The sequence below is a fragment of the Megalopta genalis genome, chromosome 2 (assembly GCF_051020955.1).
Source record: "Megalopta genalis isolate 19385.01 chromosome 2, iyMegGena1_principal, whole genome shotgun sequence".
In the NCBI taxonomy this organism is placed as follows: domain Eukaryota; kingdom Metazoa; phylum Arthropoda; class Insecta; order Hymenoptera; family Halictidae; genus Megalopta; species Megalopta genalis.
Window position 1 is genome coordinate 41,358,909 of NC_135014.1, and position 24,596 is coordinate 41,383,504.

Sequence of the window (24,596 nt, forward strand, 5' to 3'; positions counted from 1 at the left end):
ACAAAGATTGTAAAAGATGCAATGCAATATTGCAACATCTAATAACCTTGCAGATCAGCAATAACATTATCAATAACACGTGGTCATAAAAAGGTATAAAAATTGAATAAAAAATGCCGTTTAATAACTTCGGGTTGCGAATCCGTTCCGAGGCAAACTGTATTAAACACCACATTGTGGTACAGCAGCGGCTCCTTAATTTATTTAACATTTATTTATTTATTCTGGTCTCGAGCCGCGGAGGAAATCACGTTATCTATCACGAGTAGGATACGTCTTACAAGCGATTTCTGGCCCCAATCTCATTCGCTCGGCTCGGTATGAATTTTGCCAGTGATTTTGCTGCGGACACGAAGTACGCATGAATTTTTCCGATTTGTATGCAACACGGTGACACTGTTGACGCGGGTCAATGTGAACGATCGCGAGTGTCGAGCTTCACGTGCGCCTCGTATGAACGGTTTAATTTAAGGTCGTCCGTTTAATTCTCGGTAGAAAGCCGGCTCGCGACAGTACAGCTGGAATGCCAGCGGACGGGAGAATTAGAAAGAATGCATTTCTGGGATCGAACGATCCGTTATTTTCCACTCGTTCGTCGGCCGGACACGTACTTTTCATGCAATTTTTCAGTATAAATGCCCGATCGAGACCGCTTTAAACCCAGCCTTTGTTCAACGCGGACAGTAAAACCGCTCGGTTGGACTTCTTCTCCGCATATTTCCCTCGGACAAATACTATCATGGCTGGCTAACGTTTATTATATGGAAATCCTCTCGACGAGGGGAATGGCAAACCGATTTAATGCTAGTCGGCGAATCGAGAGCAGTTATCAATTTAGATATTTATGGTTTATAACTGTAATTACAAGGCGAATAGTTATGCAAATTTCGGTGGATTTTTTTCGCGAGAGACGGAATAAGAAGATTCTTTACGATAAAGCTCGTTAATGTTTATTAATGGCAACGTATTATACCAATTAAAACTCTAAATGCATGAAGATTCGCGTAATTTGCCGAAAAGACCTCGAGCTAATTTTCTCGTTTGTTTTATGTGTTGCGCGAAGTAAATGAAATATTATAAGAAATCAATCGTTATTGAACATTCGATGAGGACATAGTCTAGAATTACTTATTTAATGTCTGCAACCTGTATATGAGTATAATGAAACACTAGCAAGACAGTTAAACGTTACAAGTACAATCTCACAAAAGATTTGGCAACATTAAAAATCCTAAGAGAATAATTGTATCATGCTAACTTCAATCTTGAAGTAGGTTATAGTAAAATTATGTTTGAAATAACAAATTTATTTATTTTCTTAAAAATATGTACAGTGGCCAAGGTAAGTATCCGAACGTCGTTTGAAACAGATGAGTATAAATTACCGGGACCTACAAAACGCATTGTTCAGATCTTCGTTCTCCGTAACGTCACGAAAATAAATTCAGATCATTTGGTCCGATTATAAAGAATTTGCTTTTTAAAAGGTTTCCGAATATTTTCACGAGAACTGTAAAACCTGTAAAAACTGTAAAACCGTGTAAGAATATTAGCGTATTCAATGCCGAAACTCGAATCGTTCTATTTTCATTGTTAGAGAGCACTGTGTTATTAACTTTCCGGGTTCCAAATATCTTTGCGAAGGAACAGCACAGCTTTCCGCCATCGGATACGGTCCGCCGTGGAGGAAGAAAATGTGCGGCGGATGAAAATGGTTCTACTTAGGGTAGAATCCAGAAATTCCCATCCACGTGATTGTCTATCAGAGCGCCGGTACGAGGAACCGTGAACACCGTCGAGGGCGGGGATGATTTAGTAATGAAGATATTAACGGAGCAAAAGCGTGCCACAGAATACTGAGATTCAACTATCTAACAGCCAATATAACTCATGTTTATGACTCCATAGCGGCCGCTTCTTCCTGCAGCCTTTGTCAGACCGTGACTCTTTTTCTTTTCGCGCACCCGCTACAGCGCGGGCAATTAATGTCCGAATCGCTGGGGAAACATTTGGCGAAGGCGTTTGCGGTTTCGCGACAATATCCGATGATTCACACTTAACGTTCCACGAGATTAGACTGTTAGAATGGTGAGATTAGAATCTGAGATAACCGGCCGTCCTTTTAGGCAGCTTGTTTCGTAGCTTGTTAAATTGTCGTAAAATAGAAATTTTCTGCGCCAGTTTCAACAAATCGGAGTTACTCAGACATTTTTGTCTCTCGATTTCGTCTGTTCTTACATTGAAACGGCACGTAGTAATCTGTACCATGTTCTACTCGGTTCTAGCATAGGAAAGCAAGAAAACATCGAGAGTAAAAAAGAAGTCAGTCATGTAATTAATGAAACCGAAACTAGAAAGTTAACATTTAAAGTTAGCATTTTCCATAGAAGAAGATATTAGTTTAACTCTCTCGTATTCTAAAAATTCTGGTAATATTCAGTTTGCTCTGCAGTTTCATTTATAAATTTCAAATTTATTTATAAAATTAGAAGTCCATAAATGAATTTGGTTCTCCTATAAACTTACTTATTAATTTTTGTATAATTTCATGTATATTCAAGTTCATTACAAATTAATTTACTACAAATTTATAAATTTTAATTCCTCTATGAATAGATTTATAAATATTGTATTTTGTTCACAAATACATAATTCTGGAATTTATTATAAATTTATTAGTAAATTTAATTGCGTTATAAATTTTATTATGAGAATTTATTTCAATTTCAAAACTTAGTTAGTTAAACGTGTCAACAGCAGTAAACAAAGATACGATGCGTTTTCGAACGATTTCGTGTCGATTTTGAATCTATTGCGATAAAGTTCAAATTGCGAGCGGCGGGATGACGTCTTAATGAATGTAGATCGTAATACAGAGGGACGCCCTCCCTTATAAGGTAGTTTAGGGGTCGCAACGGGACGGAGGAACAGGAAAGATACGAACAGGAGGGAAAAGGTGTAGCGTACAATAAGTTTCAGTGGGCTACATTAGCAGGGTTATACTCCCGGAGGCACTGCTGGCAGTGCGGTATACCTCGGTTATTTTTTGCGATCGTCCCTTGCGACACGCACGTATATGTGGAAAGGGTGATTTTGTCATCCTTCTGTGCACCCCTCTCTCTGCTGCAAAGCAGGAAAAGGGGCACCGACACATCGTCCCTCTCGCTTTTATTGAGTTGTATTATTCCGGAAAAGCAAAGCATATATATATATATTACGTTTATAAAAACATAAATGATATCTTATTTGAACAATTACAATTTGTACAATTTCTCATATTTTTATTACTTTACAGACTAACTAGGAATAAAATATCAAAGAAACTTTTTCTTGAAATTAGATTAACGTATTTTTTGCACTGTTTGTTTAGGGTCTATCATGACTCTGGTATAAATTTTTGAAAGAATCATCATATCAGTTAACATATGTATGTGTAACGGTGTATCAATTATCAGCAATACCTTAGGGTGCAAAGAGTTGATAATTATGTCCAGTTCAAACATTTTTGTTCTAATATGCTGCGGATTCAGAATAATTTGATTCAACTCTCAACTGTATCAGGTTATTGTTATACTGTGCAGCTTTTTTAAATAAGAAACACGTTAACGATTCGCGTCAAACAAACAAAGCTCCATATGTCGGTTTCGAATCGTATTTTCCACGCGTCGCGTTTTCTCACACGGATGATAGAAAGTTGTCCCAGGGGTTGGGGATATTTTTATATTTATGGCGTCACGAAGGGGAGGGAGGATGGTACTAATGCCTGCCCCCCTTTTTTGGTAATAACCATGCGCGATAGTCACGCAGAGCGAGAAGAGTCGAATTATGGGGTGGGTGAGGATATTTCGTGGGGTAAAAAAAAACTTATATCGAGGGGCCGATCATACGCAGCAGGGTAGTATATTTTTTTTAGAATCGACCCAGCTGTTTTTATGTTTCGTACTTACATATTCTTGGTTGATAGATCTGATTAATTGGGTTAATAAATATTACTTAATAATGGTGCACGTATACTACATATATCAATTTGTTATGTTTTAGAGAATATGAAGAACATGTTTCAAATGTGACATACAAGTTGAATCACCGCTTGAAATTAAATCTAAAAAATCTAACTCAATTAATACAAGTAACGATAGAATTTATAACAGCTTCTAGTAATTTTAGAACTTTAAAAATCTTTGTCATTGCTAATAAGTTCAATGATTCGTAAAAATATTCTAAATATTTGTTATAAAACTTAATTGTACTATATAAGATTGCATTATTTTTATTAAAAATGAAATAATTGTACTATATTAAAGTATATACAATATTATGCTCGCTCACACGTTTTCAATTATACTTTCATAAAAATTACCACGATAGGATTCCTTATTCGTCAATTCATCCAGGATTTAATTTCTTGGGAAAAACGTATAGTAGAGACACTGTGCAGGAAAGCTTTCCGAACGACCTAATAATTTTCGGATAGTTATGCTAGCTCGAATATTTAAGTAGAACGGTACAGTACTTCGCATTTACCGGCTGAACATATGCGAACATATCGAGGGTACTATTTTACTATAGAAACTATCTTTACAAAAACGAAACATTTCCTCTTGTTCAATGTCATGCACGAATAAACTTAAGCCAGTTAGAAATAATGACGAGGTACCGCCAGGGGTTGCTACCGTATTGTCAAGGGTAGGCCGATGATAGGTCGCGTACCCGTAATAAGAAAGAGGCTTCGAATGATAGAGGAAGAAGTTCCATAGTTTTTACAAGTAGACAATATTGTATGTTCGAAAATGATTATGCTGTACTTCATTTTCTGTTATTTCGATTGTTGCAACGTTGCTATTCGTATTGATTTCATACACAAGAAGGATCCCTGTAGTAGCATTTCTTATCAGGCGAGTAGTAACAAAACGCAACATTCGAATAAAAAGTAATTCAGCAAGTGCCAATAATGTTTATCAAATTGAATTATTCATAATATTCATCATAATTTCTCGTATTAACGTATAAAAGTGGGAAGTTGAAGTAAAATATATTTCTAACGTTAAAATTATAATTTAGTTAAACATTGACAACAAATGTTGTTACATGTTATTGAAATCATTTCTCTTGCGACTCGAGTGATGGCAAAATTTTTATCTATAAATAATCGTGTTGCATTAAGTGATGACAATAATTATTTTAATTAATTATTATTTTAATTTTACTTTAATTATAAAATGCAACAAACGCGTTTTTACAATCGTATTTGCATTGAAAGTTGTTAACTCGTTTATTAGAAATGCTTCGCGGTTAAAAATTCATCGGGCTCTTATGAATCATTTTTTCCAAATTGTTATTGTACAAGTATTTGCTGGGTAAGAGAAAAAATTAGTTTCCTTGTAATGTTTTTCAAAGATACCTTCCATTATTGGGACCGTACCGCAAGAAAATGCGTACTCATTTTACTGATTCTTGCAAATGTATTCCGATTATATGCCTGCTTTGTACTTTCCCATATCACGGGACACACGATTGCCATGAGTTCTTACGATGGGAGGCGCCGAAAAAAATAGCTTCGTGTCACGAACGGTCATTACAGAGTTTTTTTTTCAAAGAGGTGACGCGTGGCAGAGTCAGGGATAACCCCTGACCTTCGACAAAGCGCGGAAACGGTCATTCGCCTTGAATATCGTGCATTGTACAGGAGCCGTTCATTAACAGATAAAATAATCATCGTTCTAATTTTTCGCCTTTGTATGCGACCCGACATTTTATGCGTTTATTACGGCACGCGTTTCGCATAATGCTGCACGTGCCGTAAGCAAATAGAGAGGTGTGCAAATTGTCAGATTGCAAATTATCACGTTTCTAGTTGCGAATTATCTTTTTACTGTGCAGACAGTGATTATTTTCTTTCGAGAAACAATGTATCCGTTCCCAACTCAATCTGTGATTTCAATTTATATTTATTCTTTTAAATAAATATTGTTATATAATTGGTAATAATTTTCGTTCCAAATAAAAATAAATATAATGAAACATTAATAATAATGCACTATTATTTGTTTATTTGGGCGTTGATAATTTTAAGAGACTGAAATATTTATTAGGAATATTATGCATTCATGAAATGTGGAAATTTATGAAATACAAGAAATCCTACGTGTTACTAAAAATTAATAATATCTTTATACTATTTTCATTACAAAGAATTCAGTAGCTAATGGATGACATTTTTCTCTTCTTTCAGTGTTCATAAAATTATATCTGCGGATTTTATGCATTTATGAGAAACAAGGTTATGTTTCACATTGCGAACTTCAATTTTTTCGATGTCCCGATTTACATCCATGTTTCATATTTAACGTCCCTATTTTGGAACGGACATTTGACACACATTTGGTACGAAAACGGTGTTCCATAATAGGTACACGCTCGTACTTCAGAATGTTATTATTAAATATTAAATAAATATTTCGAAGTTCATTATGTTGTCTAGAAATATTAATCAATCAAACAGTAGTATAACTATTCAACGATAACGTTATTAACACGTTGAACACTTCACGCTCCGAAGGAAAAAAAATTTACGAAAGTTTATAACGTATTGTCCTGAGTGTCCAGAGCCACCCCAATTATGTTTACAATGTTTTAACGAATTCCATCGTAACTAATAAAATGTTATAATATTTTAAAAACAAATTTAAGCATAAGTATAATTTGTTAGTATAAGTATATTTTCTATTTCATTATCTTATTTTATTATTAGTATAAGTATATTTTTAATGTTTGTATCTGTTTACTTTATACTTTATGCTACCCTATATTGTCTATACTCGTCATAGTTGTGTTACAAAGAAAATTACTATAAATTACCTCCAAAATCCTGCTTTAATTCGTCGAAGACTCCGGAAACATAGGCGTGGGTGACGTGGCGTTCAACGTGTTAAGTTGCAACGAAGTCGATTCTAATCTTATACCCTCTGGAAAGCGTCCTAAAATAGGTACTTCTATTATCAAGAATTTGTCGAAAATCGGATAGTGTGTGGAAGGTTTTTGTAAGCGCGGTTAAACTTTATCGGCCATCGTCGCCGAATAAACCCGCAACTCCGGCTATAGTTCAGCTAGAAAGTCGCAGCCGACACAGATGTTTCGCGTGGCTCGTTTCATTGGCAACGACGCATCGTCCGCGAAATTGAACGGGCAGATTATTTCTCTCGAGCAATTACTATCGTTTCCGTTTAAAACGTTTTAATCCGGCCGACGACCCGTCGTGTCCCGCCGTGACATTTTGATACACGTCGGATTCGGCCCACCCAGACACGGTTCTAACAGTCACGAGATACCTCGAGGAACGAACGATTGCGAAAAGACCGGCGGGCGAGCCGGGAAGATGGAAGTGTTTCGATCCGAACGTCGATTTCACGCTCCGCGCCGTCTCTCATCGAACGTGATACGCTGTTTAGTCGATATGTCACCGGGATCACCTCGTGCACCCCGATACACTGGAGACTTTACGGAAAGAATAATTTCAGCTATCTAACAACCTGCATTTCACCTTTCCCGTCACCTTCGCCCTCCGCCATCAGCCGTCTTTCTTTTTCGCCTTATTTTTCCTCTCCTCGTCGCGCGTTCGCCTCGTTTCGCGCTGATCGAACTTCGACAACAAGAATTGCCGGCCCGAAGTTCAAAGCAGAGACGTTTTATTATTGGACCTACCGCCTTTCCTGACACCACATCCCCGCCCCTCTCCACCTTCCCCCCACCCCTCGCTGCTCTTTGACAATGTCCCAGCTCTCTCAGTCAACAAAGGAATTTATTTTTGCAATTCCAGCGCTATCGGATGTCGTGACTACTGACGAGCGATAATTGGATATCCCTCCACTTTCGCAGTCCATCGTGGCTCGTTTATTATACTATTTGTTACCAAATCTTTCCTTATTTTTCGGCAAATCGTGGTTCGCAAGTTCGGAGATAGTTCTTGTGGAATTCTTTAAAAATAATTTGGTGATATAATTTATGTTGAAATCACTTAAGAACTGAAAGCACGTTCCACATTGTCGAAAGTGAAAGATTGAAGATTTCTATTATAAATTTGAATTGTACTAGATTTTTATAGAAATTTGAATTTTAATTGAATTTTAATTGATTTTAGATTAAAATAGATTTTTTAAAAAATTTCTTATTATGTTTGACTTTACCAATGGATGTTTAATAATTATGTAATAAAGAATTATTTGATATTTTTGGTGCAAGATGCATAAGGTTATTGTTATTATATAAAATGGTGCTATGTTATAAATACTTGAAGAATTCACAATAAATTATTAGCAGGTTTGATAATATTGAAATAATTGGCGTAGATGTCAAAGAAAATTCGATCCATTAAGCCAAGCGAGTTAATTCTAGAATTATAAAAGCGTCTGAGCTTAAGTTACAGATTTTTAAATATTCGTCTAGTACTAGCGTGACGATAGTTCAGTTCTCATTGTTGATTCATATTTGTGCGAAGCTATTTTTGGTAAATCGCGGAAAGAGGTTTCAGTAGCAGCTTAACACGGTGAATAATGGAGTAACGGCAATAAGCATTGAAATTATTCTGGAGCTCGATGTCCGTATTGTTTGGTACAATGCGGAAGATTACAAATGTGCATGACAACAGGCAGACTTGACTGTTTTTGGGTCGTGTTAGGGGTCGAGGTTCGTAGCTGATAGGCTTCATGATACGTTTATTTTCACTGTACCTAATTCTTTTCTGTATTGCAGTGCTGATAAGGCTTTTGAACCACGGCTATGATAGTTACAATACTTATGCAACAGTTCATTTTTCTTGCACACGTTTTATCTAATTAGTTCTGAATATTCCTCTAGAAACTATGGAGTTTCGCAAAATTAGTCTTATAAATGCAACAGTATTTTTACATTTTTTAAATGTTTCTACTTGATATATTCTTTTTTGTCATATGTGTATGAAATTTGACTTTGTAACATCCTATTTTAGATGGAAAGATTACGAAATGTGGCAAACTTTTGTGCAGAATTGCATTTTGATTTCCAATTCAGAGAGACTTCACACATCAAGTTGTTTAATTTTGCATATTGATAAATGAATATACTAACCTTTGACAACGTGTCATGTAAAAACTCCTCAACTATAAAGTGTTCAAAATAAAAAAGTGATCAAATATATGATCAAAATATACTCTCAGATTTTGAAGAAGACGTCAATGATCTCGTAAAATCTTTATAAACATAAATTTTGAGGAAAATTGTTCCTCAACATAATACAGTAAATTCTCTCTAATTGTCTATTAGCTTGTAAACAAAAATGGACAATTTGGGAAGAGAAGATGCAATTATTCGAGCCTCACGGCTCGTTTTTGTAGTTGTTGATTCTTCCCAAATTGTCCATTTTTGTTTACATACTGAGAGACAATTGGGGAGAACTTACTATATTTGGTTGTTCAAACTAAATAACATTTCATTTTAACATTTTTCCTTATCAGTGCGTACAAATGAGATGTTTGAGATCATTAACAACCTTTTAAACTTTAGAGTAAGATTCTTTTTAACAACTTTATTAGTTATTATACATAAGATATCTGATAACTTTGTGCGACCAAAGTTGTTTCTTGTCTCTGTTCCATAAAACGACTAAATAAAATCATACAGCTAGTTTTTAGGGCTCGTTATTACGGGGGAGCTTCAATCTTCAAATCTATGACAGATTTAATCATGAAAGAAATTTTCCAATATTTTTGGAGATTTCAATATTCCGACTATTATTTCATGTAATAAAATTATAACAGTCTAAATATTGACAATATTTGTCGACAATCAGAAATTAGTGTTTTTGAAGCTACAGTACACCTCTTGACATCATTTAACCTACGAAAGATAGTTTATGTCCCGAAATATCTGTCACTCATAATTTCTATACCTCTGTTATGGTTTGCGTCAGTCTCGACACGCGACAGGTTAATTCAACCCCATCTAAGCGACGATATTAACAAACCAAGAAAGAGAGAAAAAGAGAGAGAGAGAGATGTTCGACCATTCGGCTGGAGTATTTCCTTTCGGAAGAGGACTCGTGGTGCGCACACGCCCTTAGCAAAGGGCGCGGTAGATCCGCGATACGCTGATTTGCATGGAGGGTGAGGCACGCTCGAGTGGAACCGAAAGGGAACCAAAAGGGAACGGAAAGGGAGGGGAAAGCAGAAAAAAACTTCTGGTCGCGCGACGTAATTCAAAACAACGTTACCGTACAGGTTTCGAGTTTCATAGAAAGATATAAAAAAAAAACGTGCCAAGGGAGAGACTTCGAGGGTAGGCGGGCAACTAATTTGAGGTTACACTAATTTTGCACGCAATGAAAAAAAGTCGCTTGGGGAGGCAGCCGCGGGTACGAGGAAAAAACGCGGACGTGGCTTATGGGGGCTCGAGGAAGTAATTAGACCGGCGATTCTGTCGCTGGGGGTTGGTATGCAGAAACGACCGTGAAAATGGATTACGATGATTTAAGCTTCCGCCGATTTCCAACCGGCTTAGGCCAGTTAGGCTCCTTTTTACAGGGTGAAATGTATAAAGTGTAACACAAAACCAATGTTAACCACTGTTCATCCATTTGTTAACGCTAAACCTACCGAGCGCTAGAAACATTTTCAAATGTGCTGCCTCATGAAAATAGCAATACTGAATTTATTTAGACTTTTCGTAATTTTTATTATAATTTAATACTTGGATTATGCAATTTAATTAATCATATCCTACGAAGGAAATTTCATGACTTGAACAATGTTAATGAAAGAAATTTGAAACCGGTCAAAATGACCGCCACAGTAGGTTTAATGTTAATACAGAAATGTAGAACCTCGATTTTCCGGTTCTCCAATATCAGAATCATCTGTTATTTTAATCATCTGTAATCAGCTCAATCAAAGGCGAATCATATGCAAAACGATTTATTATATAAATCAATAAAGATGACATCTGGCACTTTAACTAATTAATTGTTATATTATTTGAGCATTTATGTCACTGTGCTTGCACTGGATAATCGAAGTTCTAGTGTAAATCCAAAATAATTCCTCCATAATTATTTTTGTAATTGGACGTATGATATTTGTTCAAAATTATTTCATTTAAGTTTTAACATTGTATCGTTAACGCTAAATCTAACAAGCACTAAAAGTGATCGATGTGTGTTATCTTATAAGAATGAGAAGACTAAATTTATTTAGACATTTGGTTATTTTTACGAAATGTTTTCAATCATTTCCTGTAAAAGAGTTTTTATAATGTCAGCAATCTTAGAATAAAAAATGTAAAATTTGTTAAAATGGTCAGCATGGTAACTTTAGTGTTAACTCTGAATATTTTACACATATCTTCGTAAATAACCAGATGCTGATTTTTATTTACCTAATACTGATCACTTCAAAACATTTTCTCAATCATATTTTAAAATTCTTCGACGTGAAATATCGGGACTATGAAATAACTGTATTTAAATTGTACCTGTTATTTTACTTGTAAATATTCTGCCAGAATTGAGGAAGATATTTTTTAAACCGTTAATGAAATAAATTACCGGAGCTGTGCTATCTTTATCGAGAATTCTTACAAAAATTTTATTTAACACTTTTCTACCTGTCCTCATCTATTTTTAAAGTTCTTAATAATAATAATATTATTAATAATAATATTAAACCACGTTTTATTCCAAAAACAAGAAAAAGATAAAAGCGATAGAAAATGTGCGAGAATGTAAAGAAGTTTGTTTACGAATATTTTAAAAATTTGATAGAACCGCAGCTTCGTGCAAGCATGGGCACAGCAGCTCAAACATGTTATTGTCTCATTGCACATGTGGCTACAATTTGCTCTGAAATGGGGAGGGAAACTTTCGAAGTTCCCTTGGCGATGCATTTGCCCGAGCGTTATTATCGTTTTAAAGTTTTTGTTTGATGATACGTTCCATGTGAAATGAACGACATTATAGAGGAAAAGTAGGGACAACAAACAATTAAATAGTTGCTTTAACAGAGAATATACGATCAAGCTGCGGTACGTAACGTATCCAAACTGGCACGACAGTGTCCAGCAGCTTTCCCTTTCACCGACACCGATTAAATAAACAATTGCGTTTACGTTTTATAATCGGTCATTGTAATTTCCTCTAGGTTTCGCGTGTGCGAAGGAATCTATTTATATATTGATTTAATATATCATAAGTTAGATTTCTATTTATACTTTTTAGTAGCGTAACATCGATGTCGCGTTTAAATATTTAGCAGCACTAAAAATAGTTTTTCAAATTGAAGGGCACATTCAATCGAGTTGCAATTGCAAATTAGAAAAGAATTTTCTGATCGGGACACACGGATGAAATTTTTCACAAAAGCATTTTACGTACAACTGTTACATTATCTATTTCTATATATATATATATATAATATTAATTCTACACATATTTACTTCACATGCAGATAAAACTGCTATTGACGCCACTCACAAAAGTACTAATCAAAGTGAGGTGCTGTTAAATGCGCATAGATGCAATGAACAATATCTCAGTATCATTAGTAATTAACAATTCATCTACACAATGTGTTAGCACGTTGACCGCCGACTCAATGACCACAAAAGAACAATGTCTTTAACACTAGATTTACGAAACCCGTCAAAATGACGGGTCACTAATTTTTTAATATTTACGATTATTCATATCGTAAAGATACATTGATGAGTTATTTATTCAATCTATATGTTATTTACAGCAAATGTTACAATAACACTTGTTAAAAATCAGAATAAATGTCTTATTGTTATTTTTATAAACTAATATAAAACAGCTGTTTTTTGTGCTCCATAAGAGTCTAGTGTTAATAACATCAAAAAATTTCAATTCTCCTGTGTTCCATAGATCGTAAGGAAATTCGGTACGATCGGGAAAAGAATTCGTTTGGAAGTTTCCACGAGAAGAGTTTCGTCAGCCAAATGGAGACGATGCGGCAGTCAACGTGTCGAACACGGACAAAAAAAGACAAGACTACCAAAAGGCGTACACACTATTACGCTTCCCATCGGATTACGCGTAAAAAACTTGAATATTTATCATTGTTACTGACCTGTTGATGGCCAGGACGCGACTGAGGCTGGGAGAGAACCTGGCCTGCATGGTCTACTTGCACCGCTGAAACTATCACAAGCATTTGATGTTTTATTCGGTCTTGATGGTGATTCTCGTAATTTTTTTTTTACTCGTAAACTTAATTTTCTGACACACGAAAAAAATTTTTGCGTAAATAACAACGACACAGTGGTCCACGTGCACGAGGAAGAATTTCGTAACCCGCCGCGGAACTCGATCGACTCGAATGCAACTTCGTGAAATGCGTTCGGAAATCGTAACAGGTCGCGTCATTATAATTTCTGAACCGATTCGGAGAAACTACAGAGCAGGCCAGACTCTCTCTCGCCTCGAAACCGACGCCTCCGTTGTGAACATGTAGAACTCTTTTACAGACGTTTCACTCTGTTTGCCACGGAAACTGGCACTCGCATTTTGCCGCGGCTACAGGATGCTTTGTTAGAACAATAAACATTGAACGCTGATCGTTCAAGTGGTGCGGATCAATAATAATCGCTCTTCATTTTCATATCGTAGACGATTGTCGTTTCATTCTTGGCACGCAGAGTCCGGTTTATAGCGAGCACGGAGACGTTTCCGTAACGTGATTTATAATTTGCTATTAAGGAACCATTGAACGCGACGATACCAGTTTGCGGAACATGAAATCTGGATTTTTGACACACAATTGGTTCGCAGATTGGTCGTAATCTATATACTCGTTCATTGAAACACACTTTATCAAATAGTTTTCGTTGTCAGTTCGCCGAATTATCAACTATGCGTGAAACTTCGTTAGGACAAGTCATCGTTTGCACGACGATTCACTTGTTTCATAGTGGTATGAAAATTATAATTGGAAATTAACCTGTTGATCGGGATATGACGACCTTTTCCGTCATGGAAATTTTTACCCACTAAAACCTAGAATGATCGTATGGTAACGCTCCGAATTTGTACGGTTTAGTTTCAAACATCACTATAACGTTTTTTATATGTATGTATTAAATTGGTGCATATGTATGGTGCATATGTCGGATTTTTACAACGTGTTAATGTTGTTATTTATAATATAGTCTCTTTTTCAGTCTTGTTGCGTATTACCAACGTTATATTTTTCCAAAAAGAATTTTTTCAACATTCTGTATTTTTGTCGTTTATTGTAAGTTTTGTATGAGTATGAATACGAATAAAGCCGAGGTTATTCATTCAGCTCTCCTCTAAAAATGGCATATATACATTAAAAATATTTTGGTTAGAAAAACATCTTTTAAAAAAATATATGAAGTTTAAAATTCATATTCATTTAAAAATTCGACATTTCATATGCATCAATCTATTAATGCACTAAGGCTGTCAGAATATACTAAAGAAAACTGTGTAACTAATAATAATAATAATAATAATAATAATAATAATAATATACATATATAATAATATATATATATTATTATTATACATATATATGTATAGTGTTAGAGAAGGTATATTATTTTCACTTGTTAATTATTTATTTTGTCAAAATAATGTAACTTCTCATTACGAAGGAAAGGGCCCCATTGTGAAATAAGTTGAACAAAACTTAATTCGACGGTTGACAGGTTAAAGTAGTTTTTCAAATATTTGATGTCATGGAGTGTGTTAAACTTCTACCGTGTTAAATGTGCGAAGTTATTTGTTGTAAGTATACTGGAGAAACAACAAAATTGAGTTTATTAAATATTTAAATGGGAAGCTGTAACAGAAAGGTTGTCTGTCTGAAACGGTTCACTTTTCTTGTTTGAAACTTCGCGAAGCCCTGACTCTCTTCTCCGTGAGCGAAATACTTCTTCTTGTGGTTGCGCGGCAACACTGTACGTAGTTAAGTATCGGCGTAAGGTAACGCAACCTATAATTAACATGCGGCGCAAAGTGCGCGTATGAAATCGCTGGTCGATAAAAGGTATTAACTAAAGTGTTCTACTTTTGCAATCGTTTCAGGTAAGATCTCAGCCTTCGCGCAACCCTGCCATTTTAATGTATCCGTAGTGACAAAAAGGCATCTAAAATTTAAATTAAAACCAGTTAAGGTCGTATGTTTCTTTCTTAAAAATAAAGCAAACTGTTCGAATAATATGTATACGTTTATGCAAATTTTCGATTTAACCGGAAATAAAAATAATTGATTGACTTCGTCTTTTTTTTTGGAAGGAATTTATTGGAATGACAACTAGTGAAAATGTTCACCAATTCTTGGATGAGTTTTTGGCTTTAGTATTTTACGCACGATCACATTTGTTATGAATGCATGAAGTTCGGTATGTTCGGGTAATCTGGTACGGTTAAAAGTAATAATAATTGAATAATTTTGCATATTAAGTTTTAAGTACTGGATAAACTAGTTATGTAAGTAGTAGTTGCGAAAGAAGTAACAATTTTAACTTTATTATGAAAAAGTGAAAACAACGTGATACATATTAATACATAAATTAATACTAATATATCGTTATTATAATAGTTTGTATACGTTCATTGAACTGAAAGATCAAGGATATTGAAACGAACGTTCGAAAAATCAAAAATTTTTTTGCGAAACCTTGGCTCTATTTTTTATTTATTTCCATAAAAATATTTCCATTATCATCTTAATGTAAGTTAATATATAGTACATTATGATACCATTGTATCAGTGCTCTTCATCAACAATTTGAAATGATTTTATTTTGTCATCTTTCAAACTTTTTAAATCTTATTTTAATACAGGTGGCACTATTATCTCAACAAATTAATATTGATTTTCCATCAAGGATAGTTATAGTTTCTAATTAAGCATTCCAACATATTAAATTATTATTTAAGAAAGTTACCTAGTCATTCAGTTGAAATACCCCATCAGACATTCTTACATTCTTGCATGACTTGAATATGCTACTATGCGTAGCACCATTTTGTGAGATGTGGAAATCACGTGCCAACGTATTAGATTATATTGGTGTATATGGAAAAATATTCGACCGAAATTGTGAATATAAAAAATTTAGCCAGCATAACAAAATACGAGAATAGTTTACAATACTTTTGCACGATTGTATGGACCATAATGAAACGTGTGAAAGTTTAAATTAATTTTCGAAAACTAGAAATAACAATCCGCGATCTTGTACGAGAAGCCACCGAGTTTTTGTGCTTTACCACAATCATATCATTTATGTTTTCTCTATACTGATTCTTTGAATAGGATTCTCAATTTGATTAACACCTATAATAATATTTATGATTTGAATAAATTTTGAGATCAACTATATTATGTTATCAAAAGTTAGAATGTTTAATTTCTGTTTGCTTCGTATGTTGTAATCACATTGTTTTCATTTTCATTTTCATTTATATTATTACTATTATTATTATTATTATTTTTGTTATTGTCATGATATTGAATTTTTGTACAAAAATGAAAATGGTATCTAGACCGATCATGTAAATAAATCAAATTGAATACCAATATTTACGGTGCAAACGGACCTTGAACGTATTAACGTAAAAATGAATCTTTCTTAGTGAAATAATTTGATCGCCCGTGTACATTATAAGCGACAGGGCAGTCGAGGTGTTAACAAATGAAAGGAGAAACAAGCAAAATCCGCATAGTGAATGTCCCAAGTAGATAAATGCTCGTATCCGCAGTGGATCGTCGTATGAGCGGAGTTTACGGTGGCGGGCCCGGGGTAGCCGAGAATGAATCGGAAAGCAGCTTCATCAGCATCGTTTCCGTAAATCATGCGAGGCGAACCTTTCACTTTTATTCCTCCGAAGCGTGCAGAAAAAACGATTCGAAAGAAAGGGCCCGAGGAGGGAGGGAAGAAAAAACGCGAGAGGGGGGGCCTAGGGAGATCACGAAGCAGCAGGGTGATCCCGCGATGGAATTTAGTTAAACAGTCGTCGTCGGGGACGACGACGAGGACGAGGACGTCGGTCGGTCGGTCCGGGTGCTTAATAAAAATCGAAGTCGTATGGTCGCTGCCTCCAACCCCCTCTCACACATACTGCGGCCCGGGAGAGGCGAAGCAAGTGCCACGACAGTACCCTCGGATGCGTCTGTGTTCCCCTTACACGGATTTCACGGGGAAGCGTGTGTTTCCTTCGGGTGACCGTGTGTCTTCTCCCGTACTATCCTACTCGTGTGTGTCCCGCTCTCCCTCTCCTTCTCTCTCTCTTTCTCTCTCTCTCTCTCGTTCTCTCACTCCCTTACCCTCTATGTGTGCGCGTTTATAGCGTTTATAGCGAAGAACGCGAGCGGTTGGCGCGCGCGCGCCCCTTGGCCACGAGTACGGTAGCGATACGTTTCTCCGACAAATAAATAAAACGAAACCGTAAGCGAGGGAATAAAATGTGATTTACAACGGTGGAAAGACAATGGCCGAGGCTCCGCACGATAATGTATGCGGATGGCGCGGACTGGTACCCAGGGATACTGACTTCTGATTGGTCGTGCCCCGACGACAGCGCTACAACGGAAAGCGATAAATAACTGCGAGCAGATAAAACCTTTCTTTCTGCCTTGGGCTTAGCCTGGCCACTCTCGCATCGGGCTTAGCACTCCAGGCTTCTTTCCCTTTCTTTCCCTCTCTCACTCTTTCTCTCATTCCCTCATTCCCTCATTCTCTCCCCTGCCCCCCATTTCTGTTTCTCAGTCTCTCGCTCCCTTTCCCCTTCTTTCTCTATTTCTCTCGCTCACCCTATTTCTCTCCGTCTCTCTATTTCTCTTTCTCTATCTTTCCGCCGGCTCTGCCTCTTCTCTTTCCATTCGCCCCCCCTTTCTCGCTTTTCTTCTTCATCTCGGTCTCTCCTCTCCTCCTCTTTTCGCGGACTCGTTGTCTCGTTGCTGCTTGCACCAAACGATTTCGAATCATGAGGACCGCCGGCTCGCACGAAACACGACAGCCACCGCCGCGTGATACGTGACGAGCTATATAACCCCCCTTTTCCCCCCCGTTTCAACCACTTCTATATCGCAGTTTTGCGAGCTTCCCGACGCGGCCCTGTCGCCCCCGTCGCCGTTGCTGCACCGCCGCTTCGCGGAACCCTCGATTTTGTCTGGCGCATTGTCAATCGGAGTTTCCTGCTCTACAAGCGATCCCACCAGAACGAAAAATCGGGCAGGACTCTCGCTTGTCTCCTGCCGCGGCGCCGGTTCGCTTCGCCCTTATCTTCCGCAGCACCCCGACCGGTCGTAATCTCCGGTGTAACACGGAGACACGGTCACCCGGCCGAGATTTGGTAAAGAACGACACGCCTACGATCGCCCGATTTGCATCACCGACTGTTGTTTTGGAGACCCGGCGACAGTCGTCTGCTTATAAACAATTTTTCTTGCGGCCCGTGTTCACGAATAGAGGATTTCGACACGTCCCTCTGCGTATCCTTAGATGTTACTAGATGTGACAGGGGTTTTAATGGTAATTTCGGAGAATTGTGGCTCGAACTTGACTTTATTAGTATTGCAACGAAATTGAACTATAAATAAGCTTCTATTCGGTATGGCTCGAGTTCGTGTAGATCCCGAGAGTAAATATTGTTATTTGATCATGTAGTTTTTGACAATTAATTACGATTCACTTCGTAAAAATATGTTTATTCAGATTTTAAACAATTTTTATAATAATACATGCCCCAAGAATCAAATTTATTGGATAAATTTTCCATGTATGTATGTACATCTATAACTATAAAGTAGATATAAAAATAGATATAAAATAGATTTAGATGCCCATATATAGATGTAAAATACATCTATAAAAATGATTTCTCCATTCAAAATGGATTTTTTCATTTCTATGTTTCTAAAAAGATTTTCTAAAATTTCATATTAATTCATAAATGTTTCTTGCAAGTAAAGGTTCTCCAATCTAAATAGTCGAAAATTAAAAAATTTGGGACTGATCAAGTGGACGGATCCTGTAAACCTGATGCTAAGGTGAATGAAAAAAGTAACGCGTCTACACAGTGTGTACCTTAAAAAATTTGTTGAAGAAAATTCATAACAAAAATTATAAATGGTAATAAACATGCTCGGTGATAGTTTTGTTAAAGAGGTGCGTTATCCTAATGTTAAAACGATGTATTAAAAGCAATATAAGCGATCAGATTTATTAGAAAAATTATTTATAAAGCGAAATTATTTAAAATGTCAAGTTGGCAAATTGTAATATGACTATTAGACCAATGCCAATCTATGAAGAAGAAAACTGGCATAAATTTAAATTTATTACACCTTTATTCCAACAAAAATGCTTGACAGAATAGTAATAATAATTTGACCATGACTGAAAATATCTTTATGGAAGAGAAATATGGAATCGTTCATGCTTAGCTGATTTATTAGCACTACATTCAACGGTGCGTTAAGAAAAGCTTCTAGATTGGCGTGTCATATATAAACATACTATACTATCAGACGCCATTTAACATTCCTAATCATTGTGCCACAATAAATAACTTGATATATTGCATTTGATAAACCTGCCAACCAAATAAATGTTACACCGCTATATTTTCTAGAACGTGATGCGTGTGATTGATAGTTTCATTTAACCCTTGCATGACGATGACCGGGTCTGCGATGACCTTTATGTGTTATATGTGTAAGAAAATATAATAAATTACTTATTATAAGTAGAGAACAATAAATAGTTTTTCGTACCCTGTCACCTTTCATTGTAATAATATTAGGAATAATCAAAAAATGAATAGATTAATAGAAGTGAAATGAGGCTTTTACATGTACGCGTTCCAGCAAAACGTTGAACGAGTATATGTAGATGCTATGGTCCGTCATGCGAGGGATAAAACACTACAAATATCCCACTTTAACGTCACACTCTTCATCAATAGCATTCTTGATTGCCATTCTTAAACGAAACATTTTTAGCCAAAATAAAATCGAAAACGACCAATTGCGTATACAGAAGGTTAATTATTTAGACTATTTCATAATCCTATGTATTTTTCTGCTTATATTTTTCTATACATTCTTAATAATTATATATATTCTTCTTATTATATTTTGTTATACATTCTTAATAATTCTATATATTTTAATTCTTTTTATATTTTCTTTTATAACCTTAATAACTGTATAAATTCTCTCCTATTTATATTTTCTTATACGTTCTTAATCATTTTCATACTTTTTTATACGTTCTTAACAACTGTTTTTATATATTCTTAACCTTCAGTCTGCGACCTTATTTATACTGACAAAGTAAAATCAAACACAAGACAGTACGCAGAGGGAGGGCAAATTAAAACGCTTGAAAATCGTGAAAATGAATAAATTTCCGTTGTAATTCCCAGCTCGTGTCAGGGCCGTCACGAAAGTTGACGCAGGTTCGCGATCAAGAATGTAAATGTTCCCAACAGTTTCCCCACGTTCTATCCTCGGCGCGGAGGAGACAATAGGCGAGAGACGGTTCGAAGACGATCGATCGTTTACCGGCTCGAGATGGTGACTGAAATTCAAGGGGGATTAACTAAGGAGGGGAGCCTTTACAGAAATATGATATTTTCCCCCACAGTAGCTCGTTAAAAAATATCCAATGACGAGGGCACAACACCCTCAAAAGCGGCGGGTCCCTTGGACGCTTCTAATTTCCCAGGGTTGCCGAGTCTCCATCGGAGCGTTACCTGGCGGTCGTTGACGATTCCCCAAAAAGAGCGGAAAACACATACACACGTATACGCACATGTGCACACAAAGAAGCCGAAAACCCTCGTTTCCCTCGTTTTTCAAAGGAGAAATATCAGGCGAATTTAATTTCCAGGGAAACACACGGAAACGATCGAACGGCCATTTCAATCCCGCCAATGACTTTTTCCACGTCCGCGTCTACGCAGATAGAAACCGGCTGATAGCCAATTTTATAAATCCCCGTTTGGCAACGTGTTGTGGCGCGACCAGATGCCAAAATTTTCTTTTCATCGATACGGCCGATACTGGTATTTAATTAAAAATCGCGAGCTGCCCGGCGCCCGGGACCGGGCGCTCCATGAAAAACATGACTGCGCGCCCGCAGAGAGGGTGAATAGCGAATGCTCGTGGGCGTGGTCGATTCGAAATATTTTGCGCAAACGAGTCGAGCCGAGAAAGGGTGACGGACCTGCCACAGCCCGATGCTATAGAGATGCAATTATTTAAAACAGCAATCACGGAAATGAAAGAGAGGATTGAATAGGAGTCTCCTTCCAAACTGGAGAACGCGCAACATTCGACCGGCCTTCCCAGCTGGAAAAACTCTCTAAAGGCGTTTCTTCCGGGCCGGCGAGCAGCAATGCAAACCAAAAATCAAACGGAATCGGAGAGCCGACATTTCCTCTATTTTTTTCGTTCCCTCTCGTTCCTTGTTTCGCGGTGCCCAAACACTGTCTCGCCACCCCGTCTTTAATCCTCGCGTTTTATTTGCGAATCAGCTCACGCTCGTACGCAAATACGCCTCGCGTTTCGTTTATTTATGCGCGCCCCCGCCACGGGGAAATCGTTTGCCGTTTTCCCCGGGCCTTGTTCCGCCCGCGTACCATTAGCGGGGCCTCCTTCGTCGGAACTATTATGCGCGACTAATGCGCCGGAAAACGTAACGCGCGGAAGGGATTTTTATTTGTTCGTTAGGTAGCCGAAGAACGGCGATCTGATTTTATCCGGTCTCTTAGCTTGTTTGCCAGAAAGACGCGCTGGTAGCGAAATTATTGTATGCTTTCAGCCGTGGCTTGTGTAACTGTATTATTTTGTGCACGGTTGTTACTTTTTCTTCTTCCGAATGGATAACCGTCCGGTCTTGTGTTTTGTTTTCACTGTTCTCCGATGTGCGTTATTTTTTGAATAAGTGATGACATTTATGGTAATAATAGCTCTAAATATTTATGAATTATTTTTAACACACGGAATAGTTTGGAGGATTAGGGAAACTTTTCCTTCGTTCAGGTTGGAAGAAAAATGTCCATAAAAATTTGCAGCTTGTATGTGGCTGTTCAAATTAGAAGTAAATTTATTGTCTCTTGGTTAAAATACATATCGAAGTGCGTGAGGAATCTAACAAACGTTTGAATATTTTTTTTAAATAGTATTTAGAAAACAATTCATCCAAGTCACTGATGTACGTGTATCATGTCCACTAAACAACAAGAACAAAACAGTAATTATTTAAAATCTTATTACAGAAAATAGTAACAAAAAAGCTACATTTCTTTATTTGAAATTTGTTTTAAAGAATGAATACTTTTCAAGTAAAAGAGTAAATTGTTCAACCCATTTATTTAACTTTTGCTACGATTATGACGTATTTCCAAATTTCCAAAGTAAATTACAGATCTTTATGTAAATTACCATTTTCACAGATCATTTCATAAAAATCAGAATAAGATATAAATTTAATTCATCGACAGGAATATCGTTTACCATAAACGTAAAATAAAAATGCAATGAATGTGTTAATATAAACTGATAATTTACTTGTATTTGATTTCAATGGCAATTATTACTATAGTATAAATGCCTCAAGATCTATTACAAGCATTCTGCAACCGGTTCCTCGTGAAGCTTCTGTATAAAATTTTGCAGCTTGAACGAAATCTGACTAACGGCGCTACATTGACAGAAATAAAGAAATTTCCAGGGACGCAGATTTTCGATTGTTAGACGAGCTACGCGTGTTAAGGGATCGGCTGAAATGTTCGCATTGACCATGTCCAGGTTTCCAGGCAGTTTGACGCAAAATCATATTAAGTTTATTGTTAAAACATGATCGATGGACGGCAAGCGATTATACAGATTACGGCGGGCAATCCCTGCATTTGCTCACATATGATAGACACCCCTGGCCGAGCTTGAGAACAAGCCACCACCTTTCCCTCTCTAAATCCGCCCCCGGTGACTTCTACAGCCTTTCACCGGACCCTCTTGAAAACCGGCTATCGCCTTTTGTGTTTGCCACATCGGCGAGAAAGCCACTTCTGCCTTGTATTTGTTATTGACCCTGATGATTGATCATTTTGATTTGATAATAGAGCCTGATAGCATCGACTAAGGGTGGGCGGTGGCAGATAAAAAGCTGACCGTATTTCAAGCGATCCTCGGCGAAATTAGCTTGATGAATGTTCATAACTTCGATTGTCTTCTCATTTTTCATTCCACTAAAATAATCACGGATAATATGCATTCACAAAAATGATTGACTTTGCAGATTCGTTGCACGGTATAGTGTCATTTGTATTGTTCATTTCTTAGCGTGGTGCTCATTAAGATACGATTGTTATGTTGCTGGATCATTAAATAGAGTAGTTGAGTTTATAGTATTTAGTTTAGTTTAAACGATTACCTTGTTAAATCTTAATTTAAATTGACATAACCATTAATTTGACATAACTTTAACAAGCGTATATTCAAAGTTGACGCAAATGCTAATATGCTTACTCTTCTCTGTTTATTAAAATTATTATCAAAATAAGTACATTTCTACTTAATTCAAAATTAATGCAATATAATTAGAAAGTTATTATTTTTCATACAGATCCGCAGACTAATCATAAGACTTCGTAAAATGCAGAAAAACGTTTTCATTAATAAACGACGTTTCTACCAGAGACAAAAAATGACAGTTTTTAAAAGTTCGATAGAAAAAACTCAGGAATAGAAAATTGATTTTCATTCACATAAAGGGTAGTTATCATTAAATTATTAAAGAAAATTTAAAAAAATGCAATGATTAGAAAAAATGAACTTTTATGTGTTGTGATTATTAATTAATGGTTGTAAATGATGGAAACAATTTTTGGTTACCAATAATCAGTATAAATGACGGAAAACATGATCGATGGACGGCAAGCGATTATACAGATTACGGCGGGCAATCCCTGCCTATAGACATTATAAATGAATGTCAAATAAACATTACAAATAAACATTATAAATGAAGGAAGCAGTTTTTGGTTACAAATAAGGATTACAAATACCGAAAATTGTTTTCCGTTACAAATAACAATTATCGATGACAAGAACTTTAATTGATTACAAATAACCATTATAATTGGTGGGAACACTTTTTGGTTATGAATAACCATTAATTTTAAGCAAAATTCAATGGTTATTCTTTAATTTTTTCTCTTTTTGTTTATAACAGTTATAGTCTCTGGTTTCTATCCTACTTTCCATTATATTTCTCTGAGTTCAATTTTAATCAAATAACCGATGCAACGAGAATTCCCTTAGCGCTCCGCAGTCTAATTATTCTACGCGCAGATAATTGAACGCACGAGGGTAAGACGAGTGAAATGAGCCATGGGTATCGAACTTCTCAGATATACCGTTCGAATTATCGTGGCTCTCTCCGAGGAAAATTATCGAGGCGAATAAGTCTCGCCGAGTTTCCCTCCCGGTGGTTAACAAACCGAGGAAGGAAAGGCGGCGGATAAGGTTTACAGGAAAACCATCGCCTTTTCCTGAAAGATCGACGGA

At 36.4% G+C, this 24,596-nt stretch overlaps 1 protein-coding gene across 4 annotated transcripts in view; it reads right to left on the minus strand.

Moving 5' to 3' along the window:
• zfh2 (Zn finger homeodomain 2) overlaps window positions 1-24,596 on the minus strand; it is a 259,716-nt gene that overhangs the window by 36,104 nt on the left and 199,016 nt on the right. For 2 of the 4 annotated variants that reach the window (XM_033468679.2, XM_033468680.2), the window contains exon 6: window positions 13,113-13,183. The exons of the other annotated variants lie outside the window; for them this stretch is intronic. In XM_033468679.2, coding sequence (XP_033324570.2) covers window positions 13,113-13,183 — 71 coding nt within the window. The remainder of the gene's footprint in view (window positions 1-13,112; window positions 13,184-24,596) is intronic. 4 annotated transcript variants of the gene reach the window in all.